The sequence below is a fragment of the Panthera pardus genome, unplaced genomic scaffold (genome assembly GCF_024362965.1).
Source record: "Panthera pardus isolate Hobbes unplaced genomic scaffold, ASM2436296v1 HiC_scaffold_16, whole genome shotgun sequence".
NCBI lineage: Eukaryota > Metazoa > Chordata > Mammalia > Carnivora > Felidae > Panthera > Panthera pardus.
In genome coordinates, this window is record NW_026526721.1 from 54,233,862 (window position 1) to 54,254,690 (window position 20,829).

General features: G+C 37.9%; 1 protein-coding gene across 8 annotated transcripts in view; it reads left to right on the forward strand.

The window, feature by feature from the left end:
* Positions 1-20,829, forward strand: part of BBX (BBX high mobility group box domain containing) — a 282,740-nt gene that overhangs the window by 246,033 nt on the left and 15,878 nt on the right. For 7 of the 8 annotated variants that reach the window (XM_019448262.2, XM_019448264.2, XM_019448259.2 and 4 more), the window contains 4 exons: positions 637-775; positions 4,143-4,291; positions 15,070-15,159; positions 16,510-16,569. In XM_019448262.2, the coding sequence (XP_019303807.1) occupies positions 637-775; positions 4,143-4,291; positions 15,070-15,159; positions 16,510-16,569 (438 nt within the window). The remainder of the gene's footprint in view (positions 1-636; positions 776-4,142; positions 4,292-15,069; positions 15,160-16,509; positions 16,570-20,829) is intronic. The other variant, XM_019448265.2, reaches the window with a different exon arrangement.

Consider the following 20,829-nt stretch of genomic DNA (forward strand, 5'->3'; position numbering starts at 1 on the left):
TGTTGGGCAGAATGTTGATCTGTAGGCTCCAAAAGCAAATAATCTGTCTAGCCCTCTCCGTAGGTATTCAAAACTATAGTTGAAGGGAAGGCCTGTTTAAAACATAAAACCAGTTAATGTGTATACCTTTATTTCACAGAGTGTTTTATATAAGTTCATCTGTTTTAAAATACAGCATCTGGCTAGGGGACTACCTCTTGCCAAGCTAAATTCCAATTTAGAGATGTCTGAGAAAATGGGTCTAACAAGCCCTGAATGAAGATCCTTGGGAGTACAGGGATATCATTCCAGTAAATCTGAGGGAAATTCACATTAATAGTGCCCACCAGCAAAGGCTTCTACACCTTAGTCTGATTCTCTAATGGGAAAGGTGATAGTAGTGAGTCTGTCTCTTGAGTCACACAGTATGCACAGTACCTGTTGAGTTGTGATAGGAAGACTTATCCCATAGCTGTATACTTTTTTTTTGCATGTTGTATTATTAAGGGTGGTCCATCACGAATCGCTTAGGGGACACCAAAACTGAAATAGTTACAAATAGCATCATGCGGACGATACCTAAGGGGTCAACAATTCACTTGTGAAGCAACCTCATCCCAATATACCAAGCATATTCTTTCTCTCAAATTCCCTTAGGGAAACGAAGCTCAGGAAAAGGAAACTCCTCTGACCATGAAGGGTGTTGGAATGAAGAAAGCTGGACGTTTAATCAGAGTGGGACCAGTGGGAGCAAGAAGTTCAAGAAGACCAAGCCAAAGGAAGATTCTCTCCTTGGGTAAGTGTCTGTGAGCACAGTCAGCACACTGCATAGACACCAAGTGTGGTAGGTTTTCCAAGGTAAACCTAATTCACTAACTGCTTCTTCTGGAGTATTCATTCATTCTGCACTTATTACAGTCTTAGCAAGCAAGTGAGAGCACAGAATCTCCGCGTACCACAGGGTTCCTGCTGTTAACGCGGTTGTGTGAGTGACCGTGCCACTCGCATTTCAGGTATAGTACATAGTATGTAGATTTGAGATGTAGGCTTCAGTTTGAATTGAGGCCCACCATGTATTAGTGCTGTGACATCGTAAATCCTTTAATATTGCCAGGACGCATTTTTCCATCTAAGGTTTACAATGGATATTATGTAAGCATGTTTAAGCATAAACATGTTTATGTGAGCATTTTGCCATTTTGCTTGCCATATATACTTTGTTTAATATTTCTAAAGGTTATGCACATATATTTATAAAATAATAATGACAGCTCAAAAGGGTAAGGTAAATAAAATTATCCTTCGACCTCTATCTAACCATTTGTGTCGAAACCATGTTCTGTTGCTCTAAGATAAAAATGTTAGATTGACTCTGCTGCAGAGAATACTCAGTCATTAATTATGTGCTGAAATGCAATATCAAGCAATAGCATGTACATCGAGATAAAATCATTAAGAATTACTTCATTTTTAGTGTTATTCCAAAGACTCTTAATACCAATCTTAATAAAGAGGAAGGTATCTGCATATTCAGTTAAACTGTTAAAAATCCTTCGAGATTTCTTATTAGCCCAATTTGAAAAGAATATATTGAATGGAAATAAGTACATTTTTACATTTTCCATATTTTTTCATAAGTGTGTTTAAAGGTATGCAGATTTCATGGATCAGAAGTATTTGGTTTATTCATAAGTATTTGCATTTCTGTTAGTGGAACAATATGTTTTTTCCTTGGAAGTTACAATGCTTTAAAATCCGGTAATTCTAAGGCTCCAGGTCATCACAAAGGGGAGATTGGAAATTATTTCTCTTGTTAAATTCCTCAAGATGATTTACTCAGATGATTTTTTTTTAATTTTATGTATTTCTTTTCTAATATTTTATAAGTCCAAAGTAGTTCAAATTAGTTTTGCTTACAAACTCAACTTATAAATAATAACATAAAAATTCTCATATTCATCATCGTCAAATGATATTTTCAAATGCAAAATTTCCTTAAAAAGTGACCACTGAGTGTCAGTACCAATGCTCTGTATCTTCTAGAACTACTAGTGCCCTGTGGGTCTGCTCACTGAGAGAGGAGCAGGTCTCGAGCAGACAGTGTGGGATCCTGGGGAAATAAAGCAGAAATTAAGACTCTCAGCAGAGAGGTCTCTGATGCTTCCATTAGAAACTGCTGAGAGCCGTGAGAGAGGTGTTTTTACCAATCTTCTTTAGGAACAAGAAAAATGAAACAATATTTTGAAAATCTATCTCTGAAAAGAGATTGGTGTATGGGTTGTTTTTGTTTTAATAATTTCTAAGGAAGGCACATGTATGTAACTGGGAGTGTGGTTTTCCTATAGGCTTAAATCTCTGGTCTTGAACCTCTGGTCTTTCCTGTCCCCCACCAACCCCCCACTCCCACCCCCGCTGACATACATAGGCCTTTCAGAATTAGACTATCTGGGTCTGCTTTGTTTGGAATATACCAACACAGCGGATGAGCAGTATGAGATGCCAGTTCCTATCAGTCTTCTCTGAGATTTCTAAATAGGCATTTTAACCCCTTTTATCACAGAAAATATGCTATTTGTTGCCAAGAAAAATTCACTTAGTATTGGTGGTTCTAATCTTACAGATCTCCCCCCCCCAAAAAAAAAAACCGTGGATGATTATTATAGTTGAAAAAAGACAAGGAAAAAAAAGTCCCAAGGGACCTTACGAGTTATAACTCGCATTTTCATGATTTTCTTTTGACTTTTTCAGATTATCTGAAAAAGTTATAGGTAGCTTTCTGATAGTATCTGATTACTATCTGATTTTTCCATTAGTTACAAATCTTTTTTAACTGGATAGAAAAGGTGATTTTATTAATGAAGCAGTATCACCCCCACCACCCTCCCTGCTTTTTATTTTTTTAATATTTATTTATTTTTGATAGAGAGAAGGTGAAGAGGGGCAGAGAGAGGGAAACAGGATCTAAAGCAGGCTCTGTACTGTCAGCACGGAGACTGACACGGAACTCAAACCCATAACTGCGAGATCACAACCTGAGCCGAAATTGGCGCTTAGCTGCCTGAGCTACCCAGGCGCCCACCTTCCCTGCTTTGATAGAACTAATTAGTGGCCTTTTTCCATCGACCATTCTTTGGTTATCGGACTGTCTTGTCTCTGTTCCCCAACTTGTGTATATTCCTCCAAACAGAATAGTTTTAGGTGGACACACCTCAAGTACATGCTGTAGGTAGCAGCCTAACACATTAGCTGTTAGCTTCTTGTGAGTTGACTCAAAGCTGCCCTCTCCCCAGAAGGCTTTCCATTCTCCATCCGGCACGCGCCACCATTCTGCTGCAGCTTCTCCCATCTGTTTGGGTTTCATCTTAGTTAATAAGTCTCAGTAAGTGGAAGTCAGAAGCCAGCCAATGATCCAGCAGGCATGCTGCCATTGTTGCGTGGGGGCCTTCGAGACCGTCAGAAGCAGCCCAAGGATTTCCCAACTTTGCTAGTGCCGTTTCTGCAGTCGTTCCTGGTTTGCGTGAAAGTGGTGCTGCCTCTCTGCCAGTGTGTTCATTGAAAACTGGCTTTCCTTGTCGTTGAGTGGTTTAACGCCATCCTGGTCAACTCTCCAGAATTTGTTTTTATGATCCTCAGAATTTTTGTGTTTTCTTTGTGTGTAGATGTTTTAAGCAAGTACTAGTTAGTAAATATGTTTTTAAAAAGTAAATCTTATAAAAATGCTGATGGTGATACCCCATCACCAATAAACTTGCCTACACACACACACACACACACACACACACACACACACACACACACAAATCTTTACAATGAGAAACTTGTGTGGATGGAATATGCTTTGTATTGAACTTAGTGGAAAATGTCCATGCCAATGGAGAGAACTTCAAAAATATTCTTATATTTTAAATAATGTCTCTGCTTTTCTAAGGTAACAAACAAGACAACCTTTCTTGTGAGTTGACTGAAAAAACTGTGCTGGTAAATCTTTTCAAGCATTTCTGAAAAGATGGTTTTTTTTGTCCTACCACAGAGTTTATCAACAGTGCCCTAATTATCAGGGACCCTGTTTTTAAAATGGAGTATCTTAAAATAGGTCTCATATAATTTTCTGTTTAAATATTTATGTCACGTGCTGATTGATTGCATCCCCCCTCTCTTATTAGCTCAGCAAAGCTGGACGAAGAATTTGAAAAGAAATTCAACAGCCTCCCTCAATACAGTCCTGTTACATTTGACCGGAAATGTGTACCTGTCCCAAGAAAAAAGAAGAAGACTGGAAACATGGCCTCGGAACCGACTAAAACCAGCAAAGGTTAGATGTGTGCTCTACAGTGCTCTACAGATGTGTCCTCCTACAGTGTGGTCAGCATCTCAGCCCTCTTCTAAGCTTCTGCAACTCCCTTTAGATACGTAACTGGATTTAGACTGAGGCAGTGAGGCAGCAGCCATTAGAATTTTAGCTTGCTTTCCAGGGTTGTTTTGGCTCCCACCTCACTTCTCTCTCCCTTCTTTCTCTCCTTATCCTCCTCAGCCTCTCTTCTTTGACATCCCAGCCCGAGCATTTGCCCTTAAATATGTCATTTTTTTGAAAATGTTACACATGGTCTTTGACTTTCTGCTCTTCAGAATTCTAACCTGGAGATGTTAAGCTTTTCTTGAGCAGAAACTGTTGGCCGAGCCTCACCCTTCTATTCACTCTATCTGACAAGTTGAACTCTGGGACTATGAAATTGTTCTATTTGCCTAGTAAGAAGACTCCATTCTTTACTGGCAGTATGAACCAAATGAAAATAATGCTCTGGCAATACCTTTAAATTGGTTTTATTAAGTTTAGAAAAATGCTATTTAGCATATTCGTTTTGAAGAATATCACCATCTTCCCTTGTACATAAGGGGAGCTTTTATATTATCAGCATGACTTGGGTGGATCTCAGCATTCATCAAGGGCAACACTGTAGTTCAAAGAACGGTGGTAAAGAGTGTGAGACCACCTTTACATGTGGGGCAGGGACTGGGGTTCTAAACATAGTAGCCTGCTCAGGACATTTCAAGCACAATAAAGGACTGTCCTACCCAAAATGACAGCATTGCTTTTATTGAGAAACTTGTCTTCTGATTTTACTCCAGTCTAAAAACTGGTGGGAAAAATGTATCTCTAGTTTTCCATACAGATGTGAAAGACGTCATCCCATTTAGTCACTTCCTGTAAGGACAGTGAATGGAGAAATGAAGAACTGGTGTGGCTGAGTTTTTGTTGCTTGTAGGATCTGATGGAAGAGTTGATGTAATTTACCCTGTACAAGTGGCTGCCTCCTGCCTGTTCCATGTCAGATCAGATACTTTCCCTTTTTGTGTGCATTTTAGATGGATGGATGGATAGATACAAGATGATATATATCTTCACATAAATCTTGCTAAATTCTAGCATTCGTGGATAATCAGCGATAAATATTAATGAGCAGATACAATTGCATGGATTTAGAGGGACGATATAAGGTCTAGGAAAAATTATGGTTTCTTTGAAGAAATTAAAATTTTCTCCCTCTAGACCTAAAACCTTCTTTGGACACCACAGTTGACACAACTGAGGACAGTCACTTTGTGATCTGTATCTCACGATAGATCTGTATGGCTGAAGAAAATTCTCCCTTCGTGATTAAAGGTGGAGAGGAACATAAAAGTGATTTCAGAATTAGCTTGGTTTTCCTCTGTGGTCAATAAAAACAAGTCTAGTGAATAAAGAACTAAAAAAGAAATGTTGCTTCACCAAGTTTGCTCATCTGGGAAAAGAAAGTAGGGTTATATCGAGATCTTCCAAGATAAGTAGGAAAGAAATAAAATAGCCTTGTTGACAGGTAGGTAGCTGAACACTGTAATGGATTACCAATGAAATGACAATCTTTGTGCCCTAGGGATATCTAGGAATAGGCAAAGTAGTCCATGAGCCCAAAGATGCCAGGTATCATGAGCTCCCATAATTCTTGGATTCAAAGTTACTGATAAATACCTGACAAGCCAATAAAATGGAACTTAATTGATTGATGCACAGGATGTATTCTCTTCCTCCACTCCTGGTAGTTGGAGACATTCATTTTCGAGCCCTGAAGCTGGCCAAATTATCTATCAGGGAATGTAACAATAGATTTATTTTTGTAAAGCTATAAAACCCTGAGTTAGGATCTATTTTCATGAGACCTTCTCTTGAGTCTTAGTTATCTGTTATATGTTTTTCCTCTCCCAGCTGAGATTAACAGTATTTCTTTTGATGTGAAATAGGTTTTTGGAGCTTTGGATTATACTTCATACAATATCATCTTAACGCTTCTGTTATGCCTCTCAAGCCCAAAGTCACTGGTTCTTACAGTGTATCAGTAATTACGTGGGTAGGAAGTCTTTCAAGACTTTAGATTTTGCTCTGCATTCTGACTCATGGAGCAAAATGCAGTTAAAATAAAACAGACACTAAATGATATATTCTCTATTTAGCAAACTAAAGAAATAGTATTTGTAACTAATTGTAATTTGGCATTAGCACCACCAGTGCACTGTCCCACAAGTTATTAATGAAATTATCATACCAGCTGTGCTGTAATTGCCTGATCTTTAGAGGATAGAGATTGTTTTCTTAGACTCTAGACTCTTTGCATCTGTGCATAATGAATTGTTCAAAGCAAAAACTATGTATGAAATCATTAGTTTATTAGCAAAAGAGCATGTGTCCATAGGAAACCTCATTTCTTCTTCAGCAGTTTAGCATTTTGCCTTTATTTTCTTACGTGTTTATCATTCAACATTTATATTTTTTTCCTGCCTTATACTAGGTATGTTTTTTACCTACTCAAGGTTATGTAAAATATATATAATTTTTCTGAACTGTAGTATCTAGAGGAAATGGTTATGTATGTATGCATTTATACAGTCACATATCTCAACAACATAGTATCTGCTTGGGTTTATGATTCTGTTTTCCCAGTTGTCTCCTTATTTATATCTGCATTTCCAAAGACTCTCTTTCCCTTGTCCATTGTCCCCTCCGCTATCTTTGCCCTGTCCCTCATGTCTGTATACTGGGTCTTGTCAGAAACTCTACAACAGAAACTCTACAACTCTACGACTCTACAAGTAGGTAACTTGGTTAAGTGTCCAACTCTTGATTTCAGCTCAGTTCATGATCTCGCAGTGAGATTGAGCCCCGAGTCAGGCTCTGCACTGACAACATGGGGCCTGCTTGTGATTCTCTTTCTCCCTCCCTCTCTGCCCCTCCCCTGCTTTGTGTGTGTGTGTGTGTGTGTGTGTGTGTGTGCGCGCGTGCGCGCATGTGCGTGCGCACTCTCTCAAAATAAACATAAACTTTAAAAAAGAAAACTAGGACGAAAAGGGTGAACATAACTAAATGATACCTTCCTCTGACTGGGCTCAGGCTATATTATAGTAGGCAGAGCATAACAACTTAGGAAAAGAATTTCCCTTGCTTCTAAGAACAAATTACCCAGTAAGTTGTAATGCATCTAACTGGTACAGTTCAGTTCAGGCAGCCCAGGCCTATAGTGTTTTCTGGTTTATCTCCCTTAGTTACTTGTATATATTCAAATAAAAGCTTTAAATTAGAAGTCTAAATTTAATTGTAACTTAAGGGATAGGTTTTGACACATTATTTTAAGTATATTGTTAATTTATGAAGCACTTTTTACAAAAGTATCAGAAGTCAGAGTGCTGTACAGAATAGTAATTTTCAGACAAAGTCGGGTCATGAAGAAAAAGTTAATTGACTTGAACTTAGAGTGTTTAAATTATGCCCCAGCTTGACCCTTGACTTCACTTTTCCCCTGTATATCTTCAATCTTCCCACATTGTTCCTTAGCCCATTATCACACATGCTGTTGATCCTCATATTTTAAAATTGGAATTCCAAATGATTAAAGATTTTCAATTTTAAAAAATCACAATGATAATAAACGACTCAGGTTTATAAAATTAAAGGTTGAGGACAGAATCCCCTGTTTGGGATTGAGCCAAACTGAGGCTACATTCAGTGTTACTGGACCTAGTGCTGATGTCAGCCAGCCCAGCCCTTCCTATCAAGAAGTTATAGCTTCCAGGTTGGGCAGAACTCTGTATTTTGCCCTGTTAACCGAGAGTCTTCATTGCCACCAGATGTTTTCAGGAACATGGGGATAGCACATTTGCAGATGTAAAAGGTGTACCTAATATAATCCTGAGTTCCTTCACAAGGCATGCATGTCTGGCTCGATGAGGTAGCTTCTTCCCCTCGTTGAATCCTAACTTGACTGTGGCTGGCTCACCCAGACTTCCTCAAGTCAGCAGATCCACATGCCCAGTAGCTGGGAGCACTTAGCTGTAAATTATCACAAAGGAATTTATTGTTTCATTGGTCATTCATTATTTGTGTCTATTACAAAAATGATAGCCAATTTTAGAATAAAACTTCTGCTTTTTTTATAGCTTAGAAACATGAAACCATTGAACCTGGGCATAAGTCACCACCATTTGAGTTATGCATAACATTTGTTCCCTACAACAGTTTTTAAAAAGCAAGGTTTACTAAATCACCTTACCTGCTGACCTTAAAAATTTATCATAACAGGCTAATACTGAACTGGCTCCTGTGTCACTACAGCTCTTTACCCCCCAAAGTGTCCTGTGTCACTACAGCTCCTTAACCATGAACAACATTAATATTTTGGAAAGGTTATTTATTGTTAATGTCTCTGTGGCACTGCTCTTATCCTCTCAGGCGGAGGTTTTCTGTTGTCTACCCAGCTATGAAGTTAGGTGCCAAGGAGATGGATTTTGTCAAATTACAGGCCATCCTGCCTAAAAACTTAAGTGGAGTCCTAAGCTAGTTTATATGCCAGCAACAAGTGATTTTTGTCATAAGGAAGTAGAAGCTGATTCAAACCCTCCTTCAAGAAATTTGGTTTGGCGATGCGGGAGAGAAATGGAATCAGAACTTGAGGTGGTAGTTTAGTGAAAGACTGTTGCAGTTTTTTTTTGAGTAATCTCTTCCCCCAACGTGGGGCTAAATTCACAACCTCAAGATCAAGAGTTGCATGCTTTACCAGTGGAGCCGGCCAGCACCCCCCATTGGCAATTTTTTTGGTTTCTGAACAATGGCTTCTGAAACTCTCTTCTCTGCTTTTCACTTCCTACCTTATTTTCCTTCCATGTATGTTTCTGCATTAATATAATTAACTGAGGGGGAAAATGGTAATAAATTTCCTTATTTTTGCTGTTTATTACAAATTTTGGCTTTCTTTCCTTTAGACAAAATGCCACACATATGTACGTGGTGAGCAGAAATTGTTCACTTCTTGACTCTGAAATTGCTGCTTCCCAGTGACTGCAATTATATCTTCTGTATTACTCCCTTCAAGTTTGTCACTTTCTTTTTTATATGAAATTGTCATTTACTTAGTTTTATTTTATAGCTATAGTTTGGGGGATGGCTAGGAGCAAGGAAGTTTAAAAATAAAAGTTTACAGAAGCTCCTCTATGTACCAAATCACTCTGGATGTTCTTTTCTCATGTTAAAATTGACAACTGCTATCTTTAGTTCTATCCTTAAATTGTACTTTTTAGATTTCTCTGAGTATGGTTGGGTCTGAAAATATGTATCCTTTTCTTCTTCCCTAACTCATTCCATCCCTCCTTATGGTCCTAGGAGGTCTCAGAATTGTTCTTCTGCATTCTTCCACTTCTGTTTTATGTGATTATCTGTGTATCATTCAGGGCACCAGCCTGAAGTTTCCTAGGTTGTATAAAATATGTAAAGCAGTGATTGCAAATGGATTATAGAGAATACCTGTAATATTAGTGTACTATGTACACATGATATATATTTTTTATATTTGTTAAATTTATTTTCTTTCCCTTCTTGCTCACTTTTTCCCAAAAAAAAGTCAACAAGACATTTTCTATTTCTATTTCAAACCACCACCGGCTAACTCAGAAGTATTTGCTTGTGGTTATTTAAAAAGGATGGCTTGGTGTAGTCATCAAAAAATGCACAACTTTCTGTTATCAGTAACAATAGCAACAACTGTCATTTCTTGAGCTTTTACTTTGTGCCAGCCAGTGGTTTAAGAACTTTGTTCATGTAACAAGTATTATTCAGAACCAGTCATATGCTAGACACCATTCTGGCATGTAGAATATACCTGCGAATGAAAACAAAGGATTGTGCTGCCATGGTGGTTCCTTATGGCAGGGGTACCAGGTAGTAAACAAGCATAAACAAAAAACAAAGCATATAATGTGTTAGAAGGTGAGACATGCTGTGGGGGGTGGGGGGGGGGGGGAAGAGTAGGTTCAATAGAACAACTAGGCGAAAGATCAACGAGGAAAGAGAAGACTTGAACAGGTAACATTAACTAGTCCTAAAAAAAAGTACAGGTATACCTCATTTTATTGCATTTAGCAGATACTGTGTTGTGTTACAAACTGAAGGTTTGGGTCAACCCTGTGTCAAGTATATCAGCATTCTAACATTTACTTACTTGATGTCTCTGTGTCACACTGGTGATCTGTGATCAGTGATTACAACTCAGATAATAGTTAACATTTTTTAGCAATAAGATACCCTTTGATTAAGATACGTGCTTTTTTTGTAGACCTAATGTAATTGCACACTTAATAGACTATGGTATAGTGTAAATGTAACTTTTATATGCATTAGAAACCAAAACATTAATTTGATTCACTTTATTGCGATGTTTGCTTTATTGCGGTGGCCTGGAACCAAGCCTGCAATATCTCCAAGCTGTGCCTCTATATAAAACACTCCACCCATCAATAGTAGAATATATATTCTTCTGCAGTGAACACGGGAACAGTCTCTAGAATGCACCATATACTAGGCCTTAAAACAAACCAATAAATTTAAAAGGATTGAAGTAATCAAATTACGTGTTCAGACCACAGTGGAATGAAATTAAATGTCAACAGCAGGAAATATTTGGGAAACTCACGAATATGTAGCAATTAAACAATACACTCTAAATAACTCAATAAGTCTAAATAAATAATTAATAATTCAAAGAAGAAATTCATAAGGAAATCAGAAAATACTTTGAGATGAATAAAAATGAAAAAACAACATCCCAAAATTTATGGGCTACAGCTAAAGCAATGCTTTAGAGGGAAGTTTATAGCTTTAAATGTATATGCTAAGAAAGAGGAAAGATCTCAAATTAACAACCTAGCCTACCTTGAAACATTGTAAGAAAAAGAGCAAACTAAACCTAAAGAAAGTATAAGAAAGGAAATGATAAAGATGAGAGAGGACATAATAAAATTAAATAAAGAATAGAAAATCAATAGAGAGTCAATGAAACCAAAAGCTGGTTCTTTAAAAACAACAAATAGGAGAAATGTTTAGGTACACTGACCAATTAAAAAAGACAGAAGACTAGGGGTGCCTGGGTGGTTTAGTCGGTTAAGCAAGCATCTGACTTTGGCTCAGGTCATGACCTCATTGTTCATGAGTTTGAGCCCCTCATTGGGCTCTGTGCTGACAGCTCGGAGCCTGGAGCCTACTTCAGATTCTGTGTCTCCATTCTCTCTCCCTGCCTCTCCCCCACTCACATTCTCTGTCTCTCAAAAAATAAATAAATGTTAAAAAAATTTTTTAAACAAAAAATAAGTAAATAAAATAAAAATAAAAGCAAGAAGACCAAAGTTACTACAATCAGAAATAATATTGGGGACATTACTACTGATCTTACAGAAATGGAATGGATTATAAAGGAATACTATGAACAATTATATACCAATAAGTTAGATAACCTACATGAAATAGACAATTCCTAGAAAGAACTCTAGCAAAACTGACTTAAGAAATAGTCTGAATAGAACAGTAACTACTAAAAAGATTGAATTTAGTAATCACAAAAATACCTGGGAGAGGAGGGAACCAACCCCAGGCTTCACTGCTGAATTCTACCAAATGTTCAAGGAAGAATTAATATCAGTTTTTCAAACCTACTCAAAAATTAGAAGAGGGAACACTTCCTAATTCATTCTATGAGGCCAGCATCACCCTAATCTCAAAACTAGACAAAGATATCACGAGAAAGAGAAACTACAAGATCCTATCTCTCAAAATAATGGACATAAAAATCCTTAACAAAATAGTAGCAAACCAAATCCAGCAACATATAATAAGAATTATACACCATTACCAAATGGGATTTTACTTGCAGAATGCAATGTTGGTTGCATATCCAAAAATCAATTAATGTAATATACAATATCAATAGAACAACAAAAAACCCATGTGATCATCTTGATAGATGTAGAAAAAAAGCATTTGACAAAATCCAACACATTTAATGAGAATACTCAACAAACTGAGAATAGAAAGTTTCTCAACCTGCTAAAGAACACCTATAAAAATCCCAAAACAGCATATTTAATAATGAAAGACTGAATGCTTCCCCCTAAAGTAGGGAGCAAGTCAAGAATGTCCATTCTCAGCACTTCTGTTCAACATCATAATTGAGGTTCTAGCCAGGGCACTTAGGCAAGAAAAAGAAAACAAAAGGCTTCTGTATTGTGGAAAGGAAGAAGTAAAACTCTTTCTGTTCACAGATGACATGATATTTTATATAGAAAACCTAAGGATTTCCCTAGAAAACTACCATAGCTTATGAATGAATGAGTTCACCAGGGTTGCAGAGTACGAGATCATTATACAAAAATCAGTTGTATTTCTATACAGTTTCAATAAACAATCTAAAAATATTGGAGAAACAATTCCATCTACAGCAACATCAAAAAGAATAAAGTACATAGGAATAAATTTAACAAAAGAAGTACAACAAATTGAAAACTACAAAATATTGTTGAAAGACAAATAAATGGAAAAACATCCCATGTTCATGGATTAGATGACTTAATATTATTAAGGTGGAAACACTCTTTCAAATTGATACACAGATTCAACCCAACCCCTGTTAGAATGTCAGTTTAATTTTGTAGATACTGATAAGAGATTCTAAAATTAATGTGGAATTGCGAGGAATTCAGAATAGCCAAAATTTTTTCAGTTTCAAAACTGGCTACAAAAACCAGTAGACAATTCAACATGGTGCTAACATAGTTATATAGGTTAGTGGAATAGAATTGAGGGCCCAGAAATCAACCTGTACATCATTGGTCAACAGTTTTTCAGTGAGGAAGCCAAGACTGTTCAAAGGGGGAAAGCAATCATCTTTTCAAAATGGAACTAGGAGAACTGAATAACCACATACAAAGTGAATAAATTGGACTTCTTCAAAATTTTAAACTTTTATGCTTCATAGGACACTAATAAGAAAGTGAAAAGAAAATCCACAGAATGGGAGAAAATATTTGCAAATCACATATCTGATAAAGGACTTTTATCTAGAATATATAAAGAACTGTATGCGTCAGTAAGAAGAAAGAAAATTCAGTTGAAAAATGGGCAAATTATCAGAATAGACATTTCTCTAAAGAAGGTATGCAAATGGCCAGTGAGCCCAGGAAAAGATGCTTGACATCATTACTCATTAGGGAAATGCAAATCAAAACTACAGTGAGAGAAATACATCCTTATGATGGTCATAATCAAAGACAGATAACAATGTGTTGGTAAGGATGTTAAAGGGCCTGGCAGTTCCTCCAAAGGTTTATAAACATAGAGTTACCATATCACCTAGCAATTCCACTGGTTAAGTATTCTATGTCCAAGAGAAATGAACACACATGTCCACACTAAAGCTTATATGTGAATATTCGTAACAGGATTATTTATAACAGCCAAAAGGTGGAAACAAGCCAAATATCTATCAACTGATGAGTGAATAAACAAAATGTAGTATAATCCACACAGTGGAGTCCTATTCAATCTTAAAAAGGAGTGAAATGCTGATGCATGCTATGACATGGGTGAACCTTGCAAACATACCAAGTGAAAGAATCCAGACACAAAAGACCATATTACATGATTCATTTATATGAGGTTACCAGAATAGGCAGATCTTTAGAGACAGAAAGTGGATTAGTGGTTGCTTAGAGGTAGAAGGAATGCAGAAATAGGGAAGGGTGATAGGTAGCTACAGGATATGGGATTGATTTTTTGAGGTGGTAAAAATGATCTAAAATTGGCGACAGTTGCAGATATGTGCAAACATAAAAGCCAGCATGTTGTATACTTTAGGCAGGAGTGTAGATAGTTTGCCTTTGGCAGGAGGGCAGCATGTGTGGGTGCAGATATTGGCAGGTGGGTAGGTGCAACAGGGGCAGTTTATAGAGTCTCCAACTTTTTAAATCCTCACATCAGCTCTTTGAGTTAGGCACTATCGTTATCCCCATTTACAGATGAGCAAACAGAAGTTATGTAAAATGTTTTGAGTCCGTTTCACATAGGAATATGCAGAGGGTATAGAAAGAAACCTGCTTTGGGGAGGTCAGTGCTGCCGTTGACATTTCCGATTGGTGATTGAAAATCTTAGTTCTGTTTTCTTTAAGAAAACAAAGATACAATCTGAGACTCCCCTCCCCGCCCTGATTTTTTTTTTTTTTTTTGCAAATATTTCTCTATCTTTAAAGCAGGTTTTCTTCCTAAAATAACCACAGAAAAGGCTAGAAAGCTATCTGATGCTAACATGCCAATTATTGTCCTAAATTGCTGTTCTTACTATGAAAACCAGTTTCTAAGAAGAGAAGAAATGCCCCTGCCATCCTTTCCTTCATGATATTTAGATTTAGGAATCTAAATCTTTATTGAAGAGTACAACTACTGTGCTATTATGGGTTGTAGTCTGTCTCTAGTCACTAAATCTGCAGTTTCTGCTTAAGGAGTCCCAGTCCTACTAGGGGCTTCTGCCCAATATATTGCTAAGGAAAATTTCACCGGGTTTTAAATAAGCCTAAGGAAGGGTGTTGAGCACTAGTTATGAGTAAAGAAAAATATGCAAGATGACCTTTCTTGTGACTCAGTTTGCTTCTACCATAGGTGGGAGGAGGGTGTAATTGTTGAGGAACACACAGTATTGTTTTATGAAACATTGTGAATTTAAAATATATTTATATTAATATTGTCTGTAGGTCCTTTCCAGTCTCAGAAAAAGAACTTATTCCACAAAATTGTCAGCAAATATAAGCACAAAAAGGAGAAGCCTAATGTTCCGGAAAAAGGTATTGGTGCCTTCCATCCTCCATCAAGGTTTCTTGGCCACCTCCATTGTGAACCATCTTTGAGTAACGCTTCTGTGCACCACCTTTGCCTTTTCCTCCCCTTGGCTTGCTTCAGTGTCATCGGCTCCTAATGCAGGCATATTCATTATTTCTAGACTCCACAGCTAATTGCAAAGAGAGATCTCCTTCACTTGGGTTCCTACTCAAATCCCGTAATGTCTCTATTTTCAGCGTTCCATATGAATCCTAAAATTGCTTTGTTTTCATCCGTATTTGGTGCATTTTGTAACTTAGTCTTCTTGAGCTCTTATCCACTTATTTTCTTTGACTTTTCTTGTTTTTCTCATGTTTGGCAGCCATCAAAGCAGGACCACGTTTTCCTATCTCCTGAAACCTTAAGAGTTCCCTATTCATATGAAAGTGCCACCATTTCTGTACTCTCTCCGACCCTTGAGGATTCTTATCCAGGAGGATTCCACTCCTAAGTCGTAACCTATCTTTTTCCAATCTATATTACTTCGTTTGCCAGACTCTTCCCACCCCCTTCAGTCACATAACTTATTTCCAGAGGGCACTAGAGACGCATTGCCCTCCACCATCTCTTCACTGTGAGCATCTATCTTATTGTTATGATTTTGATGGGCCCTTGAACCTCTTCAAGGCTCATCTGAAGATTTCTGCCTTCTCATAGTTCAGGACTCCTATTCTTTCACACAAAAGACCAATGTTCCCATCTGGTTCAGTACAGCCACGTGGCCTGGAAGTTAGGCTTTCTTTAGCATCGCCCTGCATGTTACTTTCGTGACTATGAGCCTACTCATCTGATGCCCATTTGCATTCTACTTGCATGGCCACTTGTGAAGCCTTTTATGTTTCTGGAATGAGGCTTAAAATGCACCTGTCTTCCATGTGTAGACATATGTGCCTCCGTGTTCCTATATGTAACCTTTTACTTAATTTGGGTTTTATTTTCACCTCCACTCTAGCCTCTTAGTTTTGTATGTTACTATTTTTTTCTCTGCTTCCAGTAGAGAAACATCACTTTTCAGGTAAAAATGTTGGCTTTTATCATTCCCTTTGAACTAATCTTCAGTTATCTTAAAGTCATAGAAATTATCCAGCAGTGTGATTTCATAAAAGGCGAATTTGTTTATTTTTAATCCATTTCCTGTATAGCCTGATTATTTTAGTTGGCAAATGTCATTTTGAAAATTAAATAGTTAAAATAAAACTCTGCTTCATTTGTGTGATAATGTGTCCTATATAAGCTCTTAAGTGTAGTCTTATTTTTATAGTGTATGTGTCTATCCTGGGAATAGAGTTTCACTTTCTTTCTCTCATTGTTTTTAGGAAGTGGGGATAAATGGTCAAACAAGCAACTCTTCTTGGATGCCATTCACCCTACAGAAGGTAAAAGAAACAATACCCTTTGTATCATTTCGGGTAGTCTGTTTTGGAAAGGTTTAAAAAGGCATAATTTATATAGGCTCAGCCAACGGCACTATACCTGAGGGCTCATAATTGTGTTGTTTTAAATTTTCAAATCAACTGACAGATTTTTGACCCTGCTAAGGGTCAGGCAGTGTGTCCTGTGGAGCTTAATTTGTCAAGGGGGGCACTTAAAACTTTGAACCACATTCACCAGAAATTAGAGTTTCCATAATTAAATATATTCAATATTGCATTCATGTTGCAGGCAGGTGCTTACAGGAGTCAGAATAGAGCCAGCATAGGGTTTTCCTGGTTGGCTGGACGTGGGCATGTCAGCAGCGTTCCTGTCCTGAACTTTGCCCAGCCCACCTCTCAGTACCCCTAAATATGTTCTAATGAATGCTCCAGAGGCTTATGGATAGCCAAGGAAAGTTCCATGTTGATTAACATAACGTTACAGTTCCTAGGTGCAGATTTTACTTCAAAATTTCCCACAGCCCTATTTACTTGTGATGTGTACCTAATTTCTGTTAAATATTGAACCCTCTGGTGAGTACTCATTTCTGTGATGTGTAGGTAGCTGTCCTCTTCTTCCCATTGATTCCTCTTTTTTTTTTTTTTTTTTTTTTTCCATTGTAGCCATTTTTAAGGAGCTGAACGTTTTGGTAGCGCTTAATCAGGAGTTGCTTCATTTAAAACCTAGAAGCAATCTTAAAGCTCGTTAAGTCCAACCTCTTTGATTTACTTAAGACCAGAAAGGGGAACTTAATGAAGAAGTCCACATCTCTTGATTCCCAGATACACTCTCATTTGTATCCTGAAAGAGAGAAGAAAATTAAAATGCACATTTGGCCTAAGTCATTTATCAAAAACACTCATGTGTTAAAGATATTTCTCAAAAATATTCAAACTTGGGTTTATAACAAACATGAAATTGTTTGCATTCGGTAGGCACAGCTCACATGAGCCAGATGTCTGCTTTTATGTCCTTGCACTTTTACAAAAACTGCCAGCAGTGTATCTGTTCTCTGACCTGTTACCTCACATTCACCACCTCTCCAGAGTATTGTTTGTGCTCTTAGCTGGCACAGTCAAATGTGAATTGTTGTGCTGGTCTCAGCATTAAATGCTAACATCCAAAATGTGATATGTATTAGCTCTTGTGTATTTTAAAGATATATTCTGCTCACACTTGGTAAATGTAAGGCACTGAGGAACAGTCAAAGAAGTCTAAGAGGCACTTAAGACCATATTACTCTTTACTTGGAATGATACTGTTCTAAATGTTTTCTTTTTTAAAGAATGAAACCGTGTCTCATGTAGAACATGGTATCATAGCACGTGCATTGTGGTAGAAAGAATGAATCAGATTGGAATCAGGAGACCTGGGTGTTAGTCTTAGATCTGACACTACAGAGCAGTTTTCAGCGGGACAAATTGTGTTTAACCTCCCTAGGTTCACTCTCCGTATGGGTACCAAGTGTGTGTGTGATCCGTGTATTTAGGGCTGGGGTGAATGATGAGAGGTAGTAATACATCAACCTCAGATGTCCTTTCCCCACTCCTCCTTGCATTATTACCATGGTATGAAGTGGGTTGATCAAAGTTACCTTATTCTGCAGCCCTAATTCTACCCTATAGGGGGCAGAAAAGTAAATCAATTTCAGTCTTCTAGGCAGTCCCAAGGGTTTAGTGGGAATAGAGCTATTATTGGTGCTATTATATTTATCATTAATGTATATGAATACATTATAAACTTGGAAGAACATGCACTGAAAGTTGCTTGGCATGGAGTGCATGTTCATTTTATGTGGCCAGGAAAAAAGGAATCCATTTGTGTATCAGAAATTACCAATAATTTAAAGTGACCTTTTTTGGCTATTTATTTTCATACCTTCCCCTGTATTTCCTTGGTCAGGTGGTGACTGTGTACTTTGTGAATTATCTAGACCCTTTACTTCATCCTCTCTCACCTATGGTCATACCATTGCTTGTTAAAACTTTACCTTGGGAGAGTACAAATACATAAGGACGGAAGATGAAACTGTTAATTGGGAGAATTTTAATACATGTTGGCCATCCTAGGCAGAGGTTAGACATGAGTTGTTCGTAGCTGATGCCTATACTAGTTCATTCAACTGAGGGCACGCAGCTGTGAGCTGTTCCAGACTTTGGTTCAGAGGGGATGACTTAAAGTGTACTATGCTTTCTTGGCATCATGCTGAGTATAACTTTTTTCCCAAAATTCATTTTTTCCCCAAAATATCAGAAATCTTTAGGTGCTTAGAAATCACATCTGCCGTTTAAATGCTAAGCCTATAATCTGTTTTAAGCATTTTCCCCTATGCTTTTAAAATTCAAAATCACCAAGCCATTTCTTGAAACTTTTGCAGATCATAAAAAAAGATTGCCTATCAGCCTAGAATTAAAGGTTAACTTTTCAGATAACCCAGGGTGACTTGTATCTGCCACTGTGTTTATCTTTCTACCAAGTTACGGTGTCCAATGCTCATGCTTAAGCTGGAGGTTTCTAACTGTCATAATAATGATGATGATAATTAATACTTAATATTACTTTATAGTTTCCTGAGGGCTTTCACAATAGTTTTTCTAAAACTAATCTTGGCAGGAGCCCCAGTGAATTCAGGAGGGCTTATTAGCCCCAAATACATGATAAAGAAATGAAGCCTGACCAACATAAGCGGGAAAGGAAGAAACCAGCACTCTTTCCACTAAAGTACCTTGGCGGCTTACAGTTTGGGATTTTCAGGCATACCTGAGCCCCTCATTTGGCTCAGATGATGCTATTATAAATGGCATCTTAAAAGGAAAAAAATAAAACAACTCGAACCTTAGACTAAAAATCTCAAGATTAGTTCCCTTTGCAGTATATGAGTACGATTACAGGGGAGAAAAAGTATTTAGAGTTAAATTTTCAAACATGATCCACAACACTCAGACAAACCTTGATCTCTTTTCTCAAGTTCAAAAGAGTTGCTATGTAACTCCAGCAAGGTCTCCTGGGATCTTAGATAAGGCTCATTCGATTCTTTTTTCTGTGTTCCATTCAGCATCTGACTACATTTTCAACTCAAGGGAGGCCAACCAAAGGCAGTGAGATTCCAGATTTGGCTATAATAATTTCAATGCAAGTTTGATCCCTCTCGTTGGAATGTGAATTCATGACTCTGGAGCACTCTGGTGGACTCCTGAGGTTCAGTACAAGCACAGTGCTGCTATCTCAAAAAATTTACCCCACATTTTGGGAGCAGAGTTTGGAAAACAAGACAGTCTCTTATTGCCACATTCCTCATGTTGCTCCAGGAGTGAGCTCACATTATCTCTCTCAGATGATACGCTCCAAGTGTGTTAATGATTATCGTGGAGTGTAAAAACTAGCCCTGTGGACTTGTTTTGCAGTGCTTGGGTAGGTTTGTGTGTTCAATTACAAGCCGAAAGAGAAATGACTAATTTGTTTTTAGAGGACAAAAGCCTTTCTTTTCTCACATTTCCATTAGTCTGGCAGAAAGGACAAAAAAGGAACTGGCTTGCTGTTCCTTGGTGCTCAGCTTCAGGCTGTTTTTCTCTCTGAGCTTTTTCCATTTCCTGTCTCTCACCACCAGGCCTTCCTTTGCTTTGCTAACGTTGCTGGGCTCAGATGTACTGTCGTGTCCCGCACAACCACTTCTTTGACTTAGCCTTACTTGCCTTCCCCAATTCTTCTTCTTAGGATAGGGTTCTTTCTGAGTGCTGACCCTGAAGGGTATCATTGGTCCTGGCCTCCAGACAGCACAGGATGTTTTGCGGATAGGTAGCTCCTGGGTCAAAGCATGGGGCAGACTCACCCTTACTCCCTTTTCCAAATTCTAACAAGATCTCATCACGTACCTCTTCAAATGTGGATGATCTGCAGGCCCCATGATTGCTTCCTGATCTGGCATTAAGTTTAGAGGAGACAATATCTAGAAAGGTGACATTGCCTCCTTTTTGGGGATTTTTGAGAATCTTCTGTGTATTCTCACATTTTGCCTCTTCCAGTTGGCCTGCAACCTGATTCACTCCTTTTCTGTGTCCTAGTACACCAACCTCTGGGACTTTGATTGTTCGTGTCTCTTGGCCAGTCTCCCTTCAATGCCCCTGGCATCTTGTCTGCTGGTTTCTGAGCTTCCCCTGGTCCCAGTCTGCTTTTAGGCCTTACTCTACCTCCCTTTTGCAATCCCTCTACAGCCATCCCCTTGG